The sequence below is a fragment of the Podarcis raffonei genome, chromosome 3, assembly GCF_027172205.1.
Source record: "Podarcis raffonei isolate rPodRaf1 chromosome 3, rPodRaf1.pri, whole genome shotgun sequence".
Classification (NCBI taxonomy): domain Eukaryota; kingdom Metazoa; phylum Chordata; class Lepidosauria; order Squamata; family Lacertidae; genus Podarcis; species Podarcis raffonei.
This window is the reverse complement of record NC_070604.1, coordinates 119,498,601-119,519,692: the sequence shown is the minus strand read 5'-3', so window position 1 is coordinate 119,519,692 and position 21,092 is coordinate 119,498,601. Positions and strand designations below refer to the sequence as shown.

The 21,092-nt window shown below is 45.0% G+C and overlaps 1 protein-coding gene across 2 annotated transcripts in view; it reads left to right on the top strand.

Annotated features, from left to right (window-relative positions):
* The window catches only part of C3H8orf74 (chromosome 3 C8orf74 homolog), an 81,213-nt gene that overhangs the window by 34,023 nt on the left and 26,098 nt on the right, over positions 1–21,092 (top strand). The window contains exons 2-3 of one of the 2 annotated variants that reach the window (XM_053383771.1): positions 1,307–1,382; positions 7,391–7,583. In XM_053383771.1, the coding sequence (XP_053239746.1) occupies positions 1,335–1,382; positions 7,391–7,583 (241 nt within the window). In that variant the 5' untranslated portion in view covers positions 1,307–1,334. Of the gene's footprint in view, positions 1–1,302; positions 1,383–7,390; positions 7,584–21,092 lie in introns of both variants that reach the window. The other variant, XM_053383769.1, reaches the window with a different exon arrangement.

Below are 21,092 nucleotides of genomic sequence, written 5' to 3'. Positions count from 1 at the left end.
GAAAGTTCCCCCCAAATATCTGCTTTATATACATTATTTACACAATGGGCCGCACGTGATTGGCTAATTCCGGGATTCTCCTGTAGGCCAATCAGGTTGCGGATTCAGTTCCACCTGGAGCTGGATTGGGTGGCTCCTGCAGACCAATCATGCTGCTGCATTCTGAATCCTATTGTTCTAGGACCAGTCAGACTGCTGCATTCTGAATCCTATTGTTCTAGGACCAATCAGACTGCTGCATTTTGGATCCTATTCAACTCAGTACATAACATCAGGGTTGTGAGTTCAAACCCCACGTTGAATGAAAGATTCCTGCACTGCAGGGGGTTGGACTAGATGATGAAGAAGAAGAGTTTGGATTTGATATCCCGCTTTATCACTACCCGAAGGAGTCTCAAAGCGGCTAAAATTCTCCTTTCCCGTCCTCCCCTACAACAAACACTCTCTGATGTGAGTGAGGCTGAGAGACTTCAGAGAAGTGTGACTAGCCCAAGGTCACCCAGCAGCTGCATGTGGAGGAGCAGGGAATTGAACCCGGTTCCCCAGATTACGAGTCCACCACTCTTAACCACTACACCACACTGGCTCCTTGTGGTCTCCCAAATTTATAGTTCTATGGTTCTATGAAGTATGGGACATCACTGGGGAGGATGTAATGGACAGTGAGGCAGGCTAGTACAAATCCACATTTTGGTCCGGTGTGGACAAGCCCTAGTGTTGCTCTTCCAAGAGAAAAAACCACACCATTCCAGTTCATTGGGAAAGGTATTATAAACTTGCAACAACAACAATTTTATTACTTATAGCCCACCCATCTGGCTGGGTTGCCCCAACCACTCAATTCAAACACACATATAAAAACACCAAACATTAAAAACTTCCCGAGAAAGGGCTGCCTTCAGGTGTCTTCTAAAAGTTCCGCAGTTATTTATCTCCTTGACACCTGTTGGGAGGGCGGCACTACCAAGAAGGCCCAACAGTTTTACGAGAACCACAGTGAAAACGTCGTGCTCAGCTGTCTCCGTCTGAATTCACCTTCCTTGCAGACAGAGGGTTGTTTGGGGCTGTCAGAAAACCGGCCTTTTGTCTGTTTTCCAAAGGCGAGCTGCAGAATGGCACCCTTGGCGAGACTTGAAATCCTAGACCCTTCCCCAAATCGCCAAGGGTTGCTGGCTGACACTTTTGTTTGCCTTTGTTTCCCCCCTTTGCTGAGGTTTCACCTGAAGCCGCCCGATCTGGAACGGTGAGCGTCTAACAGAACCTTTCCTTTTCCCTATTCATTCCATGGTTGTGCATCACAAGCCAGCGTCTCCTAGCAACCAGTCCCAGGAAGGATGGCCAAATTATCAGCAGAGGGTGTCGAAGAAGTCTTCCAGCTGCCGGTAAATAAAAAGGGAAGCAAGGTCGAGGCTCAGCTTTGAGGACGGGGGTGGAGGGGGTGGAGGCCGTCGCCCTGAAATGCAACACACAAAAGGCTTGCCAAGTTTCACTTTCTCAGGAACCAGAATATAAAGACGAGGTGGATTAATTTTGGGAAGAAAAAAATTACCCGGCAAATTTGAATGAGGACACCTTTGTGGGTCGTAGCTCAACGGTAGAGCTTGTGTTTCATATGTAAAAAGTCCCATGTCTGATCCCTGGCATCTCTGACAGGGCTGGGAGAGTCAGACTCCTTGCCTCAAGCCCTGGAGAGCAGCTGCCAGCCAGTGTGGACAATATTGAACTAGATGGAACAGTGATCTGTCTCAGCTTTCTGTGAGAATTCAAGTTTTGGAACTGAGTGTTCAGGGTCAGGGCTGGATTTAGGTTTGATGAGACCCTAAGCTACTGAAGGTAATGGGGCCCTTTATCTGTCCAGCTGTCCTTTGTCAACAAATTGTCGCTGTTTTTTGTGTTGAATATACGCTATATGGTAATTTATGGACCTAACAAGTATCTAAGGCCATTTGCCATGCAACCAGTCCATGCAGAATGTAGGCACCCTATATATAGAAAGGAGCAAACCAGTGATATTTTAGGGAGCAGGCTAGCAGGTGGGGCCCCTTACATCATAGGAGCCTACACAACACAAAACACTGTTGCTGTATGTAGATTTTATTTTATTTGTTTTTTATCTTATATTTTGGAAATGTGCATCCAGTTTTTCCCCCTTTAATTTTTTTGTGGCCCCCAAGAGAGTGGGGCCCTAAGCTATAGCTTGATTAGCTTATACAGTACGTAAATTCGGCACTGTTTGGGGTCAACCATTTGATATCTTCAGTTGGGAATGATTTTTTTCAGATTTGGTCGGATATGCGAATGTTGTGTATAGTTTTTGTATGTATGTGGTTGAGACAGAGGGGAGAAAGGTCAAATTCTGACAACATAGTGCTCGGGGAAATAAAAAATGACATTGCGGGAATCTTCCGATATGAAGATTGCATTTGTTTGCTTATTTATTCGGTTCACAAGCTGCCCTACAACACCTGCTCTCTGGGCAGCATGTAAGAGAAAATGACAATCAAGTTAGAAGTCACTGTTACAGGAAATACATTCATAAAGGGCAAAGCCACACCTCCTTAATAAAGAACATCCACTTTCTCGTTGAGTTATGGTATCTGAGGGCTCATTGGTGTATATCTATTGGTGATTAGCTTTTAACGAAATCTATTTTGGTGTCGTCAGTGATCTGCAGCTGATATCCACTCAGGCATAAATAAAATAATAAACCAATGAGCTGGTAGATTCCCAGGAAATGTCTTGCCGAATGCCACAAAGTCTCTTGCTCTCCTCCAAGTGCTGTAAAGATGAGAGACACAGTTTCCTTAAAATGCTGCATCCTTTGGAGGGGTCTTCACCTGCAAACGTTTTTGATAAGGCTTTGAGTTGGCTTGTGGAAATCTGAGTCTCAGAAGCGAAAGGGTGTGAATTTCTGGCTTGGGGAAGGAAAACAAATTGCTTATTTGACATAATAGTAATAGTACCTTTATTGTAAATGTACAAGCTGTGTACAATGAAATTAACCAAGCCGCCCTCCCCCAAAACACTCAATCTCATTGCACTCTGTGTGTTTGTCGCACAACACACCAACCCCGAAAGTCAGTTGCGCTATATTATTTTCCATTCAGCAGCCTAACAGCCCACGGATAGCAACTGTTTTTTAGCCTGTTGGTACGACTGATTATACTTCTATATATCCTGCCCAAGGGTAGAAGATTAAAGAGGTGCTGGCCAGGGTGTGAATCGTCCCTGAGAATTTTTCTTGCTCTCCTAAGGCAATGATCCCTTGTGATGTCATCTAGTGGGCTCAGGGAACAGCCCATTATTATTATTATTATTATTATTATTATTATTATTATTATTACCCTGCCCATCTGGCTGGGTTTCCCCAGCCACTCTGGACGGCTTCCAACAGAATTTTAAAAACACAACAAAACATCAAACATTAAAAACTTCCCTAAACAGGGCTGCCTTCAGATTCCTTCTAAAAGTCAGATAGTATTTATTTCCTTGACAAGGGAAGGTGTTCCACAGGGCAGGCGCCACCACCGAGAAGGTCCTCTGCCTGGTTCCCTGTAGCGTTGCTTCTCGCAGTGAGGGAACCGCCAGAAGGCCCTCAGAGCTGGACCTCAGTGTCTGGGCAGAATGATGGGGGAGGAGACGCTCCTTCAGGTCTACTGGGCCGAGGCCATTTAGGGCTTTCAAGGTCAACACCAACACTTTGAATTGTGTTCGGAAACGTACTGGGAGTCAATGAAGGTATTTCAAGACCGGTATTATGTGGTCTCGGCAGCTGCTCCCAGTACCAGTCTGGCTGCCGCATTCTGGATTAGTTGTAGTTTCCGGGTCACCTTCAAAGGGAGCCCCACGCAGAACACATTGCAGTAGTCCAAGCAGGAGATAACCAGAGCATGCACCACTCTGGCAAGACAGTCCACGGGCAGGTAGGGTCTTATCCTGCATACCAGATGGAGCTGATAAACAGCTGCCCTGGACACACAATTGACCTGCGCCTCCATGGACAGCTGTATACTCATTGAGCTATCTATTATGACCCCCAAGGTCTCATTCCTGGTCCGTCACTGCCAGTAATGAACCCATGAACATATGTGCGAAATTAAAAAAAAACAACCCACCTTTGCCTGCTTGTGTTTCTCAGCAAAATTTTCTGCTCAAGGTGAACCAAAGAGAGCCAGCGGTATTAGCTGTGTGCATAACAAGGCCTCTTAAATGAAGGGCATAATTAACTGAGTCTTTAGGTGAATTAGCTTGAATACAGGGCAGATCGCAGCAGGAGTCTTTCAAATGCTGCTAATCTCTCTTCACGGCCCTTGGCATCAGGACTTTTGCACCTTTACAACCATTTCATTCCCTGCTTTCAGAAAACCCACTCTCTCACATACATATATACACAACCTTTGCTAAAACGGAACCATCCAGTTGATTCGGACTACAACTCCCATCAGCACCAGCCTGCCTCCCAAGGAGAGTGTTTCATCGGCAGAAAATCTTGCCCATGTTCCAGCAACTGATACAGAACAGGGTGTGTGGCTGGTGATAGCTCAGTGGGGGGTGAATCCAACTGAACACAGAGCCTATGTTGTTGTTTAGTCGTTTAGTCGTGCCCGACTCTTCATGACCCCCTGGACCGGAGCACGCCAGGCACTCCTGTCTTCCACTGCCTCCCGCAGTTGGGTCAAACTCATGCTGCTCTCTTCGAGAACACTGTCCAACCATCTCGTCCTCTGCCGTCCCCTTCTCCTTGTGCCCTACATCTTTCCCAACATCAGGGTCTTCTCCAGGGAGTCTTCTCTTCTCCTGAGGTGGCCTAAGTATTGGAGCCTCAGCTTCAGGATCTGTCCTTCCAGTGAGCACTCAGGGCTGATTTCCTTCAGAATGGATAGGTATGTTCTTCTTGCTGTCCATGGGACTCTCAAGAGTCTCCTCCAGCACCATAATTCAAAAGCAGCCAGTGTGGTGTAGTGGTTAAGAGCAGTGGACTCGTAATCTGGGGAACCAGGTTCGCGTCTCCGCTCCTCCACCTGCAGCTGCTGGGTGACCTTGGGCCAGTCACACTTTTCTGAAGTCTCTCAGCCCCACTCACCTCACAGAGTGTTTGTTGTGGGGGAGGAAGGGAAAGGAGAATGTCAGCCGCTTTGAGACTCCTTAAAGGGAGTGAAAGGCGGGATATCAAATCCAAACTCTTCTTCTTCAGCAATCAGCCTTCTTTATGGTCCAGCTCTCACTTCCATACATCACTACTGGGAAAACCGTAGCTTTAACTATACGGGCCTTTGTTGGCAAGGTGATGTCTCTGCTGTCTAGAATCATAGAATCTCGAGAGAGAGCGTTCCACTGTCAAACAGCTCTTACTGTCAGAAAGTAATAATAATAATAATAATAATAATAATAATAATTTATTTATATCCCGCCCTCCCCAGCCAGAGCCGGGCTCAGAGTGGCCAACAACAATAAAAGTAACACAGTTTACATGAAATCACAGTCAATTAATTGAAATACATTCTAAAATTGATTCATTCTAAAATCAATTCAAAATCAAATTAATGGCAACCATTGGGCTAGAGTTCTATGAGGATTACCAAAGGAGGGGGTCAGGCTGTGCCCTGGCCAAAGGCCTGGTGGAACAGCTCTGTCTTGAAGGCCCTGCGGAAAGATGTCAATCCCGCAGGGCCCTAGTCTCTTGTGGCAAAGTGTTCCACCAGATTAGGGCCACGGCCGAAAAAGCCCTGGCTCTGGTTGAGGCCAGCCTAAGCTCCCTGTGGCCCGCGATCTCCAAGATGTTTTTGTTTGAAGACCGTAAGGTCCTCCGTGGGACATACCAGGAGAGGCGGTCCTGTAGGTATGAGGGTCCTTGGCTGTATAGGGCTTTAAAGGTTAAAACCAGCACCTTAAACCTGATCCTGTACTCCACCGGGAGCCAGTGCAGCTGGTATAGCACTGGGTGAATGTGATCCCGAGGACCCCGTAAGGAGTCTGGCCATGGCATTCTGCACCCGCTGGAGTTTCTGGGTCAGTCTCAAGGGCAGCCCCAACTAGAATGAGTTACAATAATCCAGTCTGGAGGTGACCGTTGTGTGGATCACAGTGGCTAGGTCAGGGCGAGAGAGGTAAGGAGCCAACTGCTTAGCTTAGCGGAGATGAAAAAATGCCGCCTTTGTTATAGCTGCAATCTGCACCTCCATGGATGTTTGTGTTTAGTCGGAATCTCCTTTCTTGTAACCTGAATCCATTGGTTCAGGTCCTACCCTCCAGAGCAGGGGAAAACAAGCTTGCTCCATCTTCCATGCACTTTAGATATTTGAAGATGGCTCTTGTATCTCCTCTCAGTCTCCTCGTTTCCAGGCTAAACATACCCAGCTCCTTCAACCACTCCTCATCAGGCTTGGTTTCCAGACCCTTGATCATCTTGGTCACGCTCCTCTGCACACCTTACATCTTGTCCAATTGTGGTGCCCAGAACTGGACAGTTTTCCAGCAATGGTCTGACCAAGGCTTCTTAAGATGTGAGGCTTGAACCCAGAAACTTCTGTATTCGAAGCATGCAATGTGTTGCAGCTCTGAGCTGTGGTTGTTAGCCCATAAGGGGTGGCAAAAGCCTGGAATTGTTCCCCCTTTTGTCAAGAGATCATCATCATCATCATTGTTAATTTGTTAATCACTTTCTACACAATCACCTCAATGTGATGGACAAAAAACCAGCAAAATAACAGCTGAAAACGCTGAAAAGGAGGCCATAGGTTTCAAACAAAACTAAAACAATTCAAAACAGACACTCAAAATATGTAAACCGCTTAGTTATTTCTCTTGAAATGTGAATTAAGTAGTTGATTCATATATCAATCAATCAATCAATCATCACAAAATCGACATACCATCTAATTGTAAAAAAAAAACCTAAGCCTCTCAAAGAGGTTTACAAAAAAGATAAAACAGTAAAATTATCAATAAGAAAAGTTAACAGCAATTATTTAAGACTCTTTTTTTAAAAAAAGTTAAAATGACTATAGGCTATAAACAGATTTAACCTCACAACAGCTTTCTAAGCACTTGAGTAGGCTTGGCCTGAACAGAAATGTTTTCAGCAAGCCTCAAAAAGAGCACAATGAAGGAGTTTGCCTGGTATCAATTGGCAGGGAGCTCCATAGGTATTGCCACCCGAACATATCTGAGTTCTTACATATGCGGAACTGGCAGCATGTTGCACCTGTCTTGCTGCCAGTTCCACCGAACGATGGGGTCAGGTGGTCACACGTGGGGGAAGGCAATTTCGTAGGCATGCGGGTAAAATATCATGGAGGGTTTCTGGGCGTGGGTCAGCTGGGTGTTTGGAATAACAGGCCTCAATGCGTCACTCACGTTTCTTTCTCCTTCATCCCATCCTCTCCATCAGCAGAAAATGGGCCGCCAGCACCTGAGGGATTTGCTGGGCTGGGATGAGTTTGACGAGGTCCGGGATCTGCGGCAAAGCATCTGTCTTGACATCCATTACCGCAGCCTGGTGTTCGCCACCGAGAAAGGCTTGTCGTGGGTGGCTGTGGCGGAAGTGGGAAGGCTGGCGGGGGAGTTGCTGGAGGAAACCATAGGTGAGTCAAGGAGAATTTCACTTTGCTTACTTATTTACAGTGGTACCTTGGTTCTCAAACGCCTTGGTTCTCAAATTCCAAAAACCCGGAAGTAAGTGTTCTGGTTTTCGAACGATTTTTGGAAGCCGAACGTCCGATGCGGCTGTCGGCTATTGTTTCCGGGGCGCCAGTCAGAAGCTGCGCCTTAGTTTTTGAACATTTCGGAAGTCAAACGGACTTCCGGCATGGATTAAGTTTGGCGCTTTTGTTTTTGCTATTTATTTTGCGTTTTTTGTTTCTGAGGCTTTTTCGGTTCATTTGTTTTTGTGACTGTGTGGAACCCAGTTCAGCTACTGATTGATGGATCGTGTGGCTGCAGAAATGGATAAAAGCCCCCACCCAAACAACGACTATCATCAGTGCAGGGAAGAAAAAAAATTAAATTTTCATTTTCATCATCTACAATACTATCTTATTTATTTTATAGTACAGTACATTGATTGTTGCTTTCATTTTATGGATCAGTGATCTCGATAGATAGTAAAATTCATGTTAAATTGCTGTTTTGGGGGTTGTTTTTAAAAGTCTGAAATGGATTAATTGGTTTTGCATTACTTTCTATGGGAAAGCATGCTTTGGTTTTGGAACCGACTTCCAGAATGGATTAAGTTTGAGAACCAAGGTAGCACTTGTATTTTCATGATCTGTATTTTTCCATAGATCTCATAACTCTCTCTCTCTCTCTGCGTCCTACTTTGATTCCTGTAATCCAAATATTGAATCCTGTGATCATCGCCTGAGGCCCTTTTTCGTGTGCCTCCTCCACAAAAGGCCCGGAGGGTGGCAGCATGAGAACAGGGCCTTTTCTGTGGCGGCTCCCCTGGTTTGAGGAATGCTCTCTCCAGAGAGGCTTGCCTGGCACCTTCGTTACATATCTTTAGGCATTGGGAGGAAATGTTTCTCTTTGGCTGATTAACATTCTACGGTCTTTAATAGGTGTTTATTGGCCATTGGTTTGTTTTTGTTTCATTCGGTATTTTGTGTTTTCGTTTTGTGTTTTTATGCTGTGAACTGCCTTGTGATTGGTATACCAATTTAATAAATATAATATTAGTAGTAACAACAACAACAACCTGCTCTACATGGGGCTGCCTTTGGCAAGTGCTCAGAAACTTCAACTTGCTCAAACAGCTGGAGCAAAATTGCTGACCAGGGCTGGTTATCGGGAGCAGATTGTTCCAAGAAGCTCCACTAGCTACTAGTCTGGTTTGGGGGCACAATTCAAAGTGCTGGTTAAGAACTATAAAGTTCTACACAGTTGAGGTCCAAGCTATCTGCAGGACCATATTCCCTCACACATAATTCCCTGGACTCTAAGATCTTAGGGGGGAGCCCTTCTTTCGGCCCCACCACCCTCACTGGCCTGTTTGGTGGGGACGCAGGAGAGGGCCTTCTCGGTGGTTGCTCCCGAACCACTTTGGAACTCCCTCCCTAGAGAAGCTAGACTGGCTCCCTCCTTGCTGTCATTCTGCCAGCGGGTGAAGACTTTCTGCTTCCTTGTCCTTGACAAGGACAACTGTGACTTTAAAGAAGAATGGGAACCTTTTACAAAGTACTTAAAGAAACAAGAAACTGAACTGGACTCCTTGGCAGGTTTTGAATAAACATACACAAATTTATTATTGATAACATATAGATAGATAAATTAAGGATCTTTACAATTCTATTATATGCAGAGATTAACATGTGCTGAAAAACCAGAGAGAGGAGCTGAGGGAAGTCTGGGGGTGGGGTGGGAGGGTGGATTTCTGGTTTGGGGAGTGGGGAGAAGGTGGAAAAATGAGGGTGATATGTTTTTGATAAATTGTTGTGCTGAAATTATTAATATAAAAAAATTATATAAAAAAAGACTTTCTGCTTCCAACAAGCTTTTGGGAATTGGCTGCTTTTAATGAAAGGGCTGGTGCTGTGCTGTTTTTATTGCAATTATTGGTATGGTTTGAATAGATTTCTAAGAATCATAGCATTGTCAAATTGGAAGAGACCCCAGGGGTCATCTAGTCCAACCCCCTTGTGCCACTTGGAGAGTATACTTGTGTGTGTGTGTGTGTGTGTGTGTGTGTGTGTAGTTTTAATGATTTTTTTCTATATTTTTTGACTGTTGTTATTTTCATCTGTAAACTGCCTCGAGTGTGGAACTGAGGACTGCAAAAATGAAAGACCAAAATTGGCAGCTTTTATGTATTCCTGCCTAGGGAGCGTTCCCAACATTCTTTTAAAAAGCTGGTTCTGCTCCTGTGCCCCTGAAAGCAGCCTGGCATGCAGGAACGTCACAAGCGGAGCTTTTCCTGGCCCGGAAACAAGCCCGGAAAGGTTCGATCTCCTGATTTTGTAATGTAACTGGAACCAGAGAAACACAGTTGGAAGGAACCCCAAAGGTCATCCAGCCTAACCCTCTGCAACGTGTCAGGCTGCTGTCAGAGGCGGAGGAGCAGAGACAGTAAAACACCATGCGGGCGCGGCAGAAGTGAAGCAATCCCCTTGCTGGGAATCAATTCCCCTTGGGTTAATGAGAACGGTTGTTAATAGGAGCAAACCTTATCAACAGATAAGGCAACAGCGAGCAACAGAAACTACACCCCCAGTAGCCTTGCAAGAATTTTTGCAGGAGGGCGTCAGTGGCACCCGAGCCAGGTCCCACCCTCTCCAGACGACACCTGTGGAAATTCCTCTTTTACGATCCGCCTTCGCTTGGTTATCAATCCTGTGGTTATCAGCCGCCAGAAGATTGCTCTGGCAGGGATTGCACCCGGGCGGTGAACTGCAAAGGCGGCAAGTAGCTGGGTGCGTAGAGAATCCCTTCCCCAATCTGTGGGGCTGAGACCCAGAGCTGGGGAAGCCTCCAGCCCAGGCAGCTGAGCTCAGCATCCCAAGATAGAGACGCTTTGCAAGTTCTCCTGGTTCCCAGCTGACTTTTCCAGCCAAGCAAGTTGCCAGAAAAAAGGCGGGTGACCCTGTACCGTGGGCAACCTTTTTTTTTTTTTTTTGCCCGTGGGTAATCCAGGCTGCAGATCTAGGAAACGGACCCCGCCCTGTGCCACAGGCTGGCTGGCACATCTCTGCCGCTCCATGCGCAATCCTGTCACTTTCTGATTAAGACCTAGATCTCGGCTGATCTGTTTTCTGGGAGGTGGTGGGGGGGAACGATGACTGGCGCTGGTGGGCTTCAATTTGTGTTTTTGTTTTTGAAATTTTAAATTTTTATTAAGTACAAATTAGAAAACATACATATTTACAACAAAAGAAAATACGAAAGAAAAAGAAAATACAGATAACCAAGGATAAAAATTAGAGAATACTTTGCCTCTTTTCATATTTACAGTTATTTATACCTCTATAAAATGCTATTCACAATAAAGGAGTGAAATGAAATATAAGATATCAGAAAAAAAGAAAAAAAGAACAAAGAAAAACTAAAGGAGTAAAAGAAAAGGAACATAGGTGAAAATTTTTAATAGTAGATAAGTATTCACTATACATAGCTGTTTCCCATCTATATTTATATACAATTGTATAATTTCATCTTGTCCTTATCTACCTTAAAAAGTGGGGGGTTTTTTGGTTTGTTTTTTTTAAGACTTCCACCGGCTTCAATTTGATGCTGGTACCAACCCATCCTTATTGGCTCAGCAGCTCAAATGGCGAGCTGGGGAGGAGAGCAGGGCAGAGGTCCCTGAAATAATATGAAGAGGCACAACAGCTGTCATGACCTGGATGAGGCTGATGGGACCAGGCCTCTCCATCCTCAGGAATTACAGTGGTACCTTGGTTCTCAAATGCCTTGGTTCTCAAACGCCTTGGTTCCCAAACACCGAAAACCCGGAAGTAAGTGTTCCGGTTTTCAAACATTTTTCGGAAGCCGAACGCCCGATACTGTTGTCGGCTCTTGTTTCCTGTGCGCCTGCACCAATCAGAAGCTGCACCTTGGTTTTCAAACATTTCGGAAGTCAAACGGACTTCCGGAACGGATTAAGTTGGGCACTTTTGTTTTTGCTGTTTGTTTTGCGTTTTTGTATTTGAGGTTTTTTGGTTAATTTGTTTTTGTGACTGTGTGGGTGATGATTTTTATCATCTACCACACTGTCTTATTTATTTTTTATTTATTTATTTTTTAGTACAGTGGTACCTCGGGATAAGAACTTAATTCGTTCTGGAGGTCCGTTCTTAACCTGAAACTGTTCTTAACATGAGACACCACTTTAGCTAATGGGGCCTCCCGCTGTGCCGCTGTCATACAATTTCTGTTCTCATCCTGAAGCAAAGTTCTTAACCCGAGGTAGTATTTCTGGGTTAGTGGAGTCTGTAACTTGAAGTGCCTGTAACCTGAAGCATCTGTAACCCGAGGTACCACTGTACAGTACATTGATTATTGCTTTCATTTTATGGATCAATGGTCCCGTTAGATCGTAAAATTCATGTTAAATTGCTGTTTTAGGGGTTGTTTTTAAAAGGAACGGATTAATCCGTTTTGCATTACTTTCTATGGGAAAGCGCACCTTGGTTTTGGAACGCTTTGGTTTTGGAACGGACTTCCGGAACGGATTAAGTTTGAGAACCAAGGTACCACTGTATAATAGAATCATACAGTTGGGAGGGACCCCGTGGGTCATCTAGTCCAACCCCTTTGATCCAGAAATCTCAGCTAATGGGGGAATAGGGAGCTTCTTAGCAACTTGGCACGTATTGCAAACAACAGACCCCAGGAGTCTTCAGGGGGAAGCAGTCTTGACTGCTTAGAGTGGTATGCCCTCCAACATTTCTCCGGTGAAAATAGGGATATTCCATTCCTTCAGTGCAGGGGGGTTGGACTAGATGACCCCTGGGGTCTCTTCCAACTCTTCAATTAAAAAAATACCCTCCAATTGGCAAATCCTAATGGTAGAATAACTGCAGCTAGTGAAAGCGACAGGAAGAGTAAGAGGACAGCCAAAACAAAAAGTCTATAAGGATTGAAGAATCTTTAAAGAATATTTAGAAAACTATGGAATAAAAGTAAAAATCTTGGCAGAATTAGACTGATCCCTGTATTGTATAAATATAAGTTTGCAGGGAGGTAAAATGAAATTATATAAGAAATATGTAACTGTGCGGTATAAAGTAATGGATAGATAAAGTACAGTGAGATTAACTGGAAGTCAGTTTTAAATTTCTTCTCTATAAGTTTTATAATTGTGTTCAATATCTGGAGTATACATGATGATAATTATATTAATCTTCTTGTATCTTATAGAGTGGTGGTTTGCTTGATTCTTCTGTTATTTGTTTGTTTGATTGTATGTTTGTTTACTTGTATGTACGGCTGTTTTTTCATAAATGTACTTATTTTAAAGGGACGCAGGTGGCGCTGTGGGTTAAACCACAGAGCCTAGGACTTGCCGATCAGAAGGTTGGCGGTTCGAATCCTCGCGACGGGGTGAGCTCCCCTTCCTCGGTCCCTGCTCCTGCCAACCTAGCAGTTCAAAAGCACGTCAAAGTGCAAGTAGATAAATAGGTACTGCTCCCGCGGGAAGGTAAACGGCATTTCCGTGTGCTGCTGTGGTTCATTAGAAGCGGCTTAGTCATGCTGGCCACATGACTTGGAAGCTTTACGCCGGCTCGCTTGGCCAATAAAGCGAGATGAGCGCCGCAACCCCAGAGTCGTCCACGACTGGACCTAATGATCAGGGGTTCCTTTACCTTTACTTATTTTAAATTTATATATACAGTGGTACCTCGGGTTACAGACACTTCAGGTTACATACGCTTCAGGTTACAGACTCCACTGACCCAGAAATAGTACCTCGGGTTAAGAACTTTGCTTCAGGATGAGAACAGAAATCGTGCTCCAGCGGCACGGCAGCAATGGGAGGCCCCATTGGCTAAAGTGGTGCTTCAGGTTAAGAACAGTTTCAGGTTAAGAACGGACCCCCGGAACGAATTAAGTACTTAACCTGAGGTACCACTGTATATGTATGTGTATATGTATACACACACACATGCACGCACACACACACACATATATATATTATAATAATAGAAATAAAAATAAAAAATACCCTCCAACATTTCTCTGACGAAAATAGGGATGGCCTTAGGAAAAACAGGGCATTCTGGGATCAGATCAGAAACCGGGATGTTTTCTGCAAATCCAGGACTCTCCCTGGAAAAGCAGGGCCACTTGGAGAGTCTGGAATGATGTGAGGCTGCTTTAAATGTATAGTGCAGAGAGAGCCTTGGTTTGCTTGCACGGTTCTCCGGTGCTCACAGGCCGTATCTCTCACACACCCCTTGCCCCTTCCTGATTCCGAAGGCCCCTTTGTCAACCCCAAATTCTGAATGTGCCTCACTCGGGCTTGTCATCCCATCTTGTGCTTCCTTGACCCCGAGGTGTTTGGAACATGTTGAATACACCGCAGCGTTACCTGTGGGGAGGTGACCTTGTTTGATCTGCCCTAAGGCGGGGGTGGGAAGAAGGTAGATCAGGATCTCCTGGCAGAAATCCAGGTGATTTCCTTTATCAGTAGAAGGAAGAATAACAAGATGTCTGGGATGATTCTCTGTGGCAGCCTTTAAACTGCAAAACTCCCTCCCTTCAGATGCGTTGTAAAGGGTTTTTTTTTCAGGCGATGCTGAAGAAACACGCCTTTTCTCAGCCTTTTGGCATTTGAGGGTTATGCATGCAAACATAATTTTATTTGCATGCCGCCTTTCCATAGATAAAACCATGCATCAGCATCAGCATTTTTGTTATTGATATCTTCATCTTTTCCGATCACTCGCAGCCGAGTAAGATTGTCTTCCATAAACACTGTTTTAACAATGAGTCCATAAGTGACTGTGGAGACCAGTTCTGGATCCACACGTCCTTCCACAGTGGGGACATTGGTATCCGGGCGGGAGTTGGTCATGGTGTGGATTTGCCAAGCATGCCACAAATCCAACTCAATGGAGTAACATTGGAAAATGTCGATCACTTCTCCTACCTGGGCAGTTATCTTTCCACAAGGGCCGACATCGATGCTGAAATCCAGCATCGCCTGAGCTCTGCAAGTTCAGCTTTTTCCTGATTGAAGTGCAGAGTGTTTGAGGACCGGGACATTCACAGGGAAACCAAAATGCTTGTTTACAAAGCTATTGTACTACCAACTTTACTGTATGCTTGTGAAACATGGACCACTTATAAACACCATCTCCAACTCCTCAAAAGATTCCATCAATGGTGTCTCCGAAAAAATTTACACATCATTTGGGAAGACAGGTGAACTAATGCCAGTGTACTGGAAGCAGCATAGATCACCCGTGTCGAAGCAATGATTCTTCAACATCAACTTCGTTGCACTGGTCATGTTGTGCGGATGCCTGATTATCGTCTTCCAAAGCAACTACTCTATTCCGAACTTAAAAATGGAAAGTGTAATGCTGGTGGTCAACAAAAGAGGTTTAAAAATATTCTGTCCATCTGACTGTGTTGCCCCAGTCATTCTGGGCAGGTTCCAACAAAACATTAAAGCACACACACAAAAAAATCAAGGCGGCTTACAGCATGAAAAAAACACAGGATTGCAAACATGGCAAAAGCAGCCATAAACAATAAATACAACATATTAAAAAGTGCAGTACCAAATCAATCAATTGCTACATAAATCATAATAAGATCTAAGATAAAGACACACAAAATTAATATTGATAACAACCCCCATTAAAAAATCACCCTCCCTTAAATTTATTTAGTGTGTGTGTGTTTGCTGGGCTACTCCCAGCACAATATTAAAAAACATGATCAAACATCAGACATGATCAAACATTAAAAACCTGATCAAACATCAGACATTAAAAACTTCCCTAAACAGGGCTGCCTTCAGAACAGGACAGCAATACAACGGTACCTCGGGTTACAGACGCTTCAGGTTACAGACTCCACTAACCCAGAAATATTACCTCAGGTTAAGAACTTTGCTTCAGGATGAGAACAGAAATCGCCTGATGGCAGCGGGAGGCCCCATTAGCTAAAGTGGTCCTTCAGGTTAAGAACAGTTTCAGGTTAGGAACGGACCTCCGGAACGAATTAAGTTCTTAACCCGAGGTACCACTGTGTGTGAAAGTAGCAATATTGACCGATTACATTTGAAAGTCACTTTCTATGTACAAAAAATGTTTCAGAGCAACTTTAGAAGGTGAACTAAAAACAGCCAAAACCAATTAAAAAGCAAAGGGTTCTTTTAAAAAGCAAAAAACAAACAACTCAGCATTTTTCCCCCAGCTGGAACTTGCTAGAACTCTGTTCCATCACCTCTGAGGTGGAAATCATTGCTGTTATAAGAAAACAAGGGAGGTTTTTTTCCTGGTGGGTTCTGGCACCTCTTTTCCCCCCTAGAAGAATAGCACTGATACAACAGCAATGCACAAAAGCAACACGACAGCAGAGGATAACTTAATGATGATGATTAATAAGGATAATAATCATGGACTCCTTATTGTTGATGGTGGAGAATTCCTGTCTCGGTTCCCCCTCAGAGCTCGCATGAGCTGACATCCTTTGGCGGCTACACAAATATGTGACACATCTCCCTCTTGTGGCTGCGATACCAACCTGTTAACAGCAGAAATACCCCTTTTTTTCCCTCTTGAAATTACAGAACTTTATTTAGAAACTGTTTAAAAGTAGAAAAAACCCTGTCAAGAGGAATCTGGGTGGAAGATGGTTTAGGGCACAAAGTATCTAGGAGGCCACAAGAGAAATAGCCCCTCTGATGTTTTAAATAATGGCTTGCTTTTTTTTGGCATTTGATGAATTTGGGTCTTCCTCTGAATTTCCATAGGGATTCATCTTAGCTGTGGCTGTGGGCTATTTATTTATTTATTATAGCTGAAAAGAAGCTGATGCTTCTTGAAGCTTCTCATCACCACTCAAGGCTCCTTCATTCTTCTAGCAGTAATTCATACTTTCTTCTTCTTCCTCTTCTTCCTCTTCTTCTTCCTCCTCTTCTTTCTCTCCCCCCCCTCCTCCTCCTCCTTCTTCCTCCTCCTCTTCTTCCTCCTCCTCTTCTTCTTCTTCCTCTTCTTCCTCATCATCTTCTTCTTCCTCTTCTTCCTCCTCCTCCCCCTCTTCTTCTTCTTCTTCCTCTTCTTCCTCTTCTTCTTCCTCCTCCTCCTCCTCTTCTTCCTCCTCTTCTTCTTCCTCTTCTTCTTCCTCATCATCTTCTTCCTCTTCTTCTTCCTCATCATCTTCTTCTTCCTCTTCTTCTTCTTCCTCCTCCCCCTCCCCCTCTTCTTCTTCCTCTTCTTCCTCCTCCTCTTCTTCTTCCTCTTCCACCTCCTCCCCATCTTCTTCTTCCTCTTCTTCCTCCTCCTCCTCTTCTTCTTCTTCTTCCTCTTCTTCCTCTTCTTCCTCCTCCTCCTCTTCTTCTTCTTCTTCTTTTTCGTTCTGGAAAGTGCTGGGAAAATCTACTGGAAAGTGTGGGATAACAACCGCTTCATATGATGCCGTATAATCTGGCTTTGAAGAAATCAGCACGAATGCTCAGTGAGCATTCAATAACCCCACCCTGTTTCTGTGCATGGAATTAAGAGCTGGTGCAGTGGTGTGTGTGTGTGTAATGATGATGATGATGATGATGATGATGATAATAATAATAATAATAATAATAATTTTATATACCCTGCCCTCCCCAGCCAGAGTCGGGCTCAGGGCGGCTAACACCAATAAAATAAAATCACAGTAAAAACATAATAGGGGGAAAAGAAAGGAAGGGGAAAAAAACCCCAATTTAAAATACAGGTTAAAATGCAATTTAAAATGCAGCCTCATTTTAAAAGTAGCCCATAGATCAAAACCATAAGGGGAGGGAAACATAAGGGTCAGACTGAGTCCAAACCAAAGGCCAGGCAGAACAGGCCCTGTGGAAAGATGTCAAGTCCCGCAGGGCCCTAGTCTCTTGGGACAGAGCGTTCCACCACTTTGGGGCCAGTGCTGAAAAGGCCCTGGCCCTAGTTGAGACCAACCTAACCACCTTGTGACCTGGGACCTCCAAAGTGTTGTCATTTGTGGACCTTAAGGTCCTCCGCGGGGCATACCAGGAGAGGTGGTCCCGTAGGTACGAGGGTCCTAGGCCACATAGGGCTTTAAAGGTCAAAACCAGCACCTTAAACCTGACCCTGTACTCCACCGGGAGCCAGTGCAGTTGGTAAACACTGGATGAATGTGATCCCGCGGCAAGGACCCCGTAAGGAGCCTCACTGTGGCATTCTGCACCTGCTGGAGTTTCTGGGTCAGCTTCAAGGGCAGCCCCGCGTAGAGCGAGTTACAATAATCAAGTCTGGAGGTGAGCGTCGCATGCATCGCTGTGGCCAGACTGAAATGGGTGTGTGTGTCAACTTGTCCACCTTGGGCAGCAAAATGCCTCTGCCTGACACTGTTCCTGCTAGGCGTCTCGGCTGCCAGCCCCATCCCAATGCAGACTCCAGCCTCGTTGAGATCCATCTATTCAGTCCCATTAGCGGATTGGCATTTAAACAGGCACGGACATGCTTTCGGTTGTGTATACACTGCCTCTCGACAAACACACACAACAGAATTTGCCCTGACCTCTTCCCCCGAGAGGAGGGCTTGTGTGTTTTCTCCCACCCACCCACCCCCCTTCGCCTTTGCTTTCGCCCCCATATCATTGCCAAGAAGTGAATTAGAAGCAATCCAGCACTGCTTTTGTTTGAAGACGAGATAATACCATCAGTTCACACTGAGCTAAGGTGTGGCTTAGCTCTGGGCTTAAAGAGATGAGGGGTTGAGGAGGCCCTGAACTCTCTAAACCCAGGACCTCGCTGTGAATCTTGAAGTCCTATGGGGCAGATGTGCCCCTCTGATCATCCCTGTCTGGCCCTCTCCAAGTCACGCCCCTCAAGGGCCCTTCTAGGTACCCAGAGTGTTTTGGGGGTGTCTGGAATCACTGGATTAGAGAATCAGAGAACTGTAAAGCTGGAGGGGACCCCAAAGGTCACTCCACCCCGTACAACGCAGGAATCGTAGCTGAAGATTTCCTGACAGACGGCCACCCAACTGAGCTCTAAAAGCCCCCGAGTGAAGGAGAGTCCAGAGGGCACCAGGTTGGGGACGGTGGCAAGAAGGTTGGACAAGGTGTTTTCTTTACTGAGGAGATTCTCCCGGTTTCCCAGTTCCCTTCAGCTTGGGCTTACCTGCCAGGTGATGCTGCGATAAGGTTTCCGCCCACACGGGAGAGAGTCGGTAATACAGATTATCCTACTATCAAGAGAGATTAACCCTCCACTACAGAGGCTTACACCCAGGCAGAAAACATCGAAACTTCCATTTTCAGATTTACTGTTACTACTGGGTTTTGCAATGTACACACACACACACACACACACACACACACACAGCTAATCCATGCTCAGAGACTTGGTTGTTTGCACGACCCCCTGGGAATCGGTCACGTACGGAGCATGAGACATTTTTTAGGGGGGTGATGGGGACACGGGGCGTGTGTGTGTGTGTGTGTGTGTGTGTGTGTGTGTGTGCATGCCATCCCTGAGATCAGCAAAGTACCGGTGGGGGCACTGCCACCCTCCCCCAGGCTTAGCTGCTGTTTATTGGCTTATAACTGAAAACTCGGCTCTTGTTTCCTCCTCCCTCCTGATCCATTTTCCTTTTATGCTGTATCTTTTAAGATTGTAAACATGAAAGCAGAGAACCGTCTTTAAAAGAAAGAAAGAAAAAGTGATCTGTAAGCTTTTCCCTGTCTCTGTGAATGCGTGTGTCCTTATTCTTTTTTGGCTGAAGAGCGGGATAGAAATTCTTTAAATAATCAATGGATAAATATTTACAGGAGAAGCCAGGCTGGTTCACATCGGTTTTAGGGCGGGGTGGGGGGACAGAAGAGGCTTGACGGGGAGATTTCGGAGGCCAGGTGTCACGGCAAACGCTGTTTGTTCTCTGAACATTATCCTGTGTCTATAGAGCTGCCCTAATACCTCTGCTAGCTCTGAAGATAAAAAGAGCCTTGCAAGATTAGGTCAAGGATCCATGCGGCAGAGCATCCTGTTTCACACAGTAGCTACCCAGAGGATCCTTTCAAGAAACCCACACGTTTCTCCTGCCACTGCTTCTCACCAGGAGAGTCCATCTCACCCCCCAGCACTAGGAGCCAACAAGACACACCCTCTCTTCAATGGATCAGGGCCGATCAGGCTTGGAGGAAGATGGGGAGTCACCTAATATTGGGTCAGGGACCTTCCATGGTTTCCGAAAGGGGGTCTCTCCCTGCGCTGCCTGATGGGACCTCTTGCGCTCCACCAATGATTTTTAGATTAGAATTGTGTAGAGATTTTCAGAAGGGATACACGACAAATCTGAAGAATAGTGAATTGTGCAGGCTGTTTATGTTAGCCAGATTTAATATGTTTCCCTCAATGATAGTAAGAGGAAGATATTTAGCTCTCCCAGAAGCAGAGAGTCTCTGCAAAATGTAGTAAACAGGAACCTGATACTTTGGAGCATATTTTATTTTCTTGTGATTTTGGCATTTATGCCAGAAGACCATTATTAGAGGCCTTACAACTTAACAGGCTCAATTCTATGCCGCCAATGGTTCAGGACCTGCTCTTGGACAGGAACGATCAAATTACTTTAATAGTGGCTGAATTTTTGAGGTCTGTCCATGTAGAAAGACTGGGCCATTATAAAGAGATTTAGTGGTTCTTAATTGATCGGTGATGTGGTAGTGTGATATTGTATTATTTATGCAAATTGATTTTCTCTGGAGTTAAAGATCTGACTGGGACAAACCTTGTTATGCTGAATTTATATCTTGCACAATTTGTATCCGGTGTTTGTTTGATAATGTGTGGTTTGCTATGCCTAATAAAGGATTGACTTTTATAAAACTTTATTGGCATTAGCCAATGGCCATAGCGACAGTAAAACATTACAGTATACGCAGAAAAGGAAATTTGATATAAGAGCACAATTTAAAGTCCTGAATCAGCCGTCAGTTAGTGGCCCTTATTCTGATTGCCCCTGCTATGAACGTAGCAACCTTTGCTGTTATCTGTTCATTTTGATCTGATAGAAGAACGGATATTGTGGCAGTGGTTGAGCGCCCTGGGATGGTTAGTACCAGTCGGGTGATGATCTCGTTCCTCAGGTCTTTGTAGAGAGTACAGGACAGGAGGATGTGTGCCGCTGTTTCGGTGCTATCATCTCCACAGGGGCAAAGACGTTTCTCAGGTGGAATCTTTTGGAATCAACCCTCAAGTACCGCAGATGGCAAAACATCCAGTCTTGCAACTGTAAAAGCACATCTGTATTTTGGGATAAGGGACATGTGTGGTGCTGTGGGTTAAACCATTGAGCCTAGGACTTGCCGATCAGAAGGTTGGCGGTTCGAATCTGAGCTCCTGTTGCTCGGTCCCTGCTCCTGCCAACCTAGCAGTTTGAAAGCACGTCAAAGTGCAAGTAGATAAATAGGTGCTCTGGTT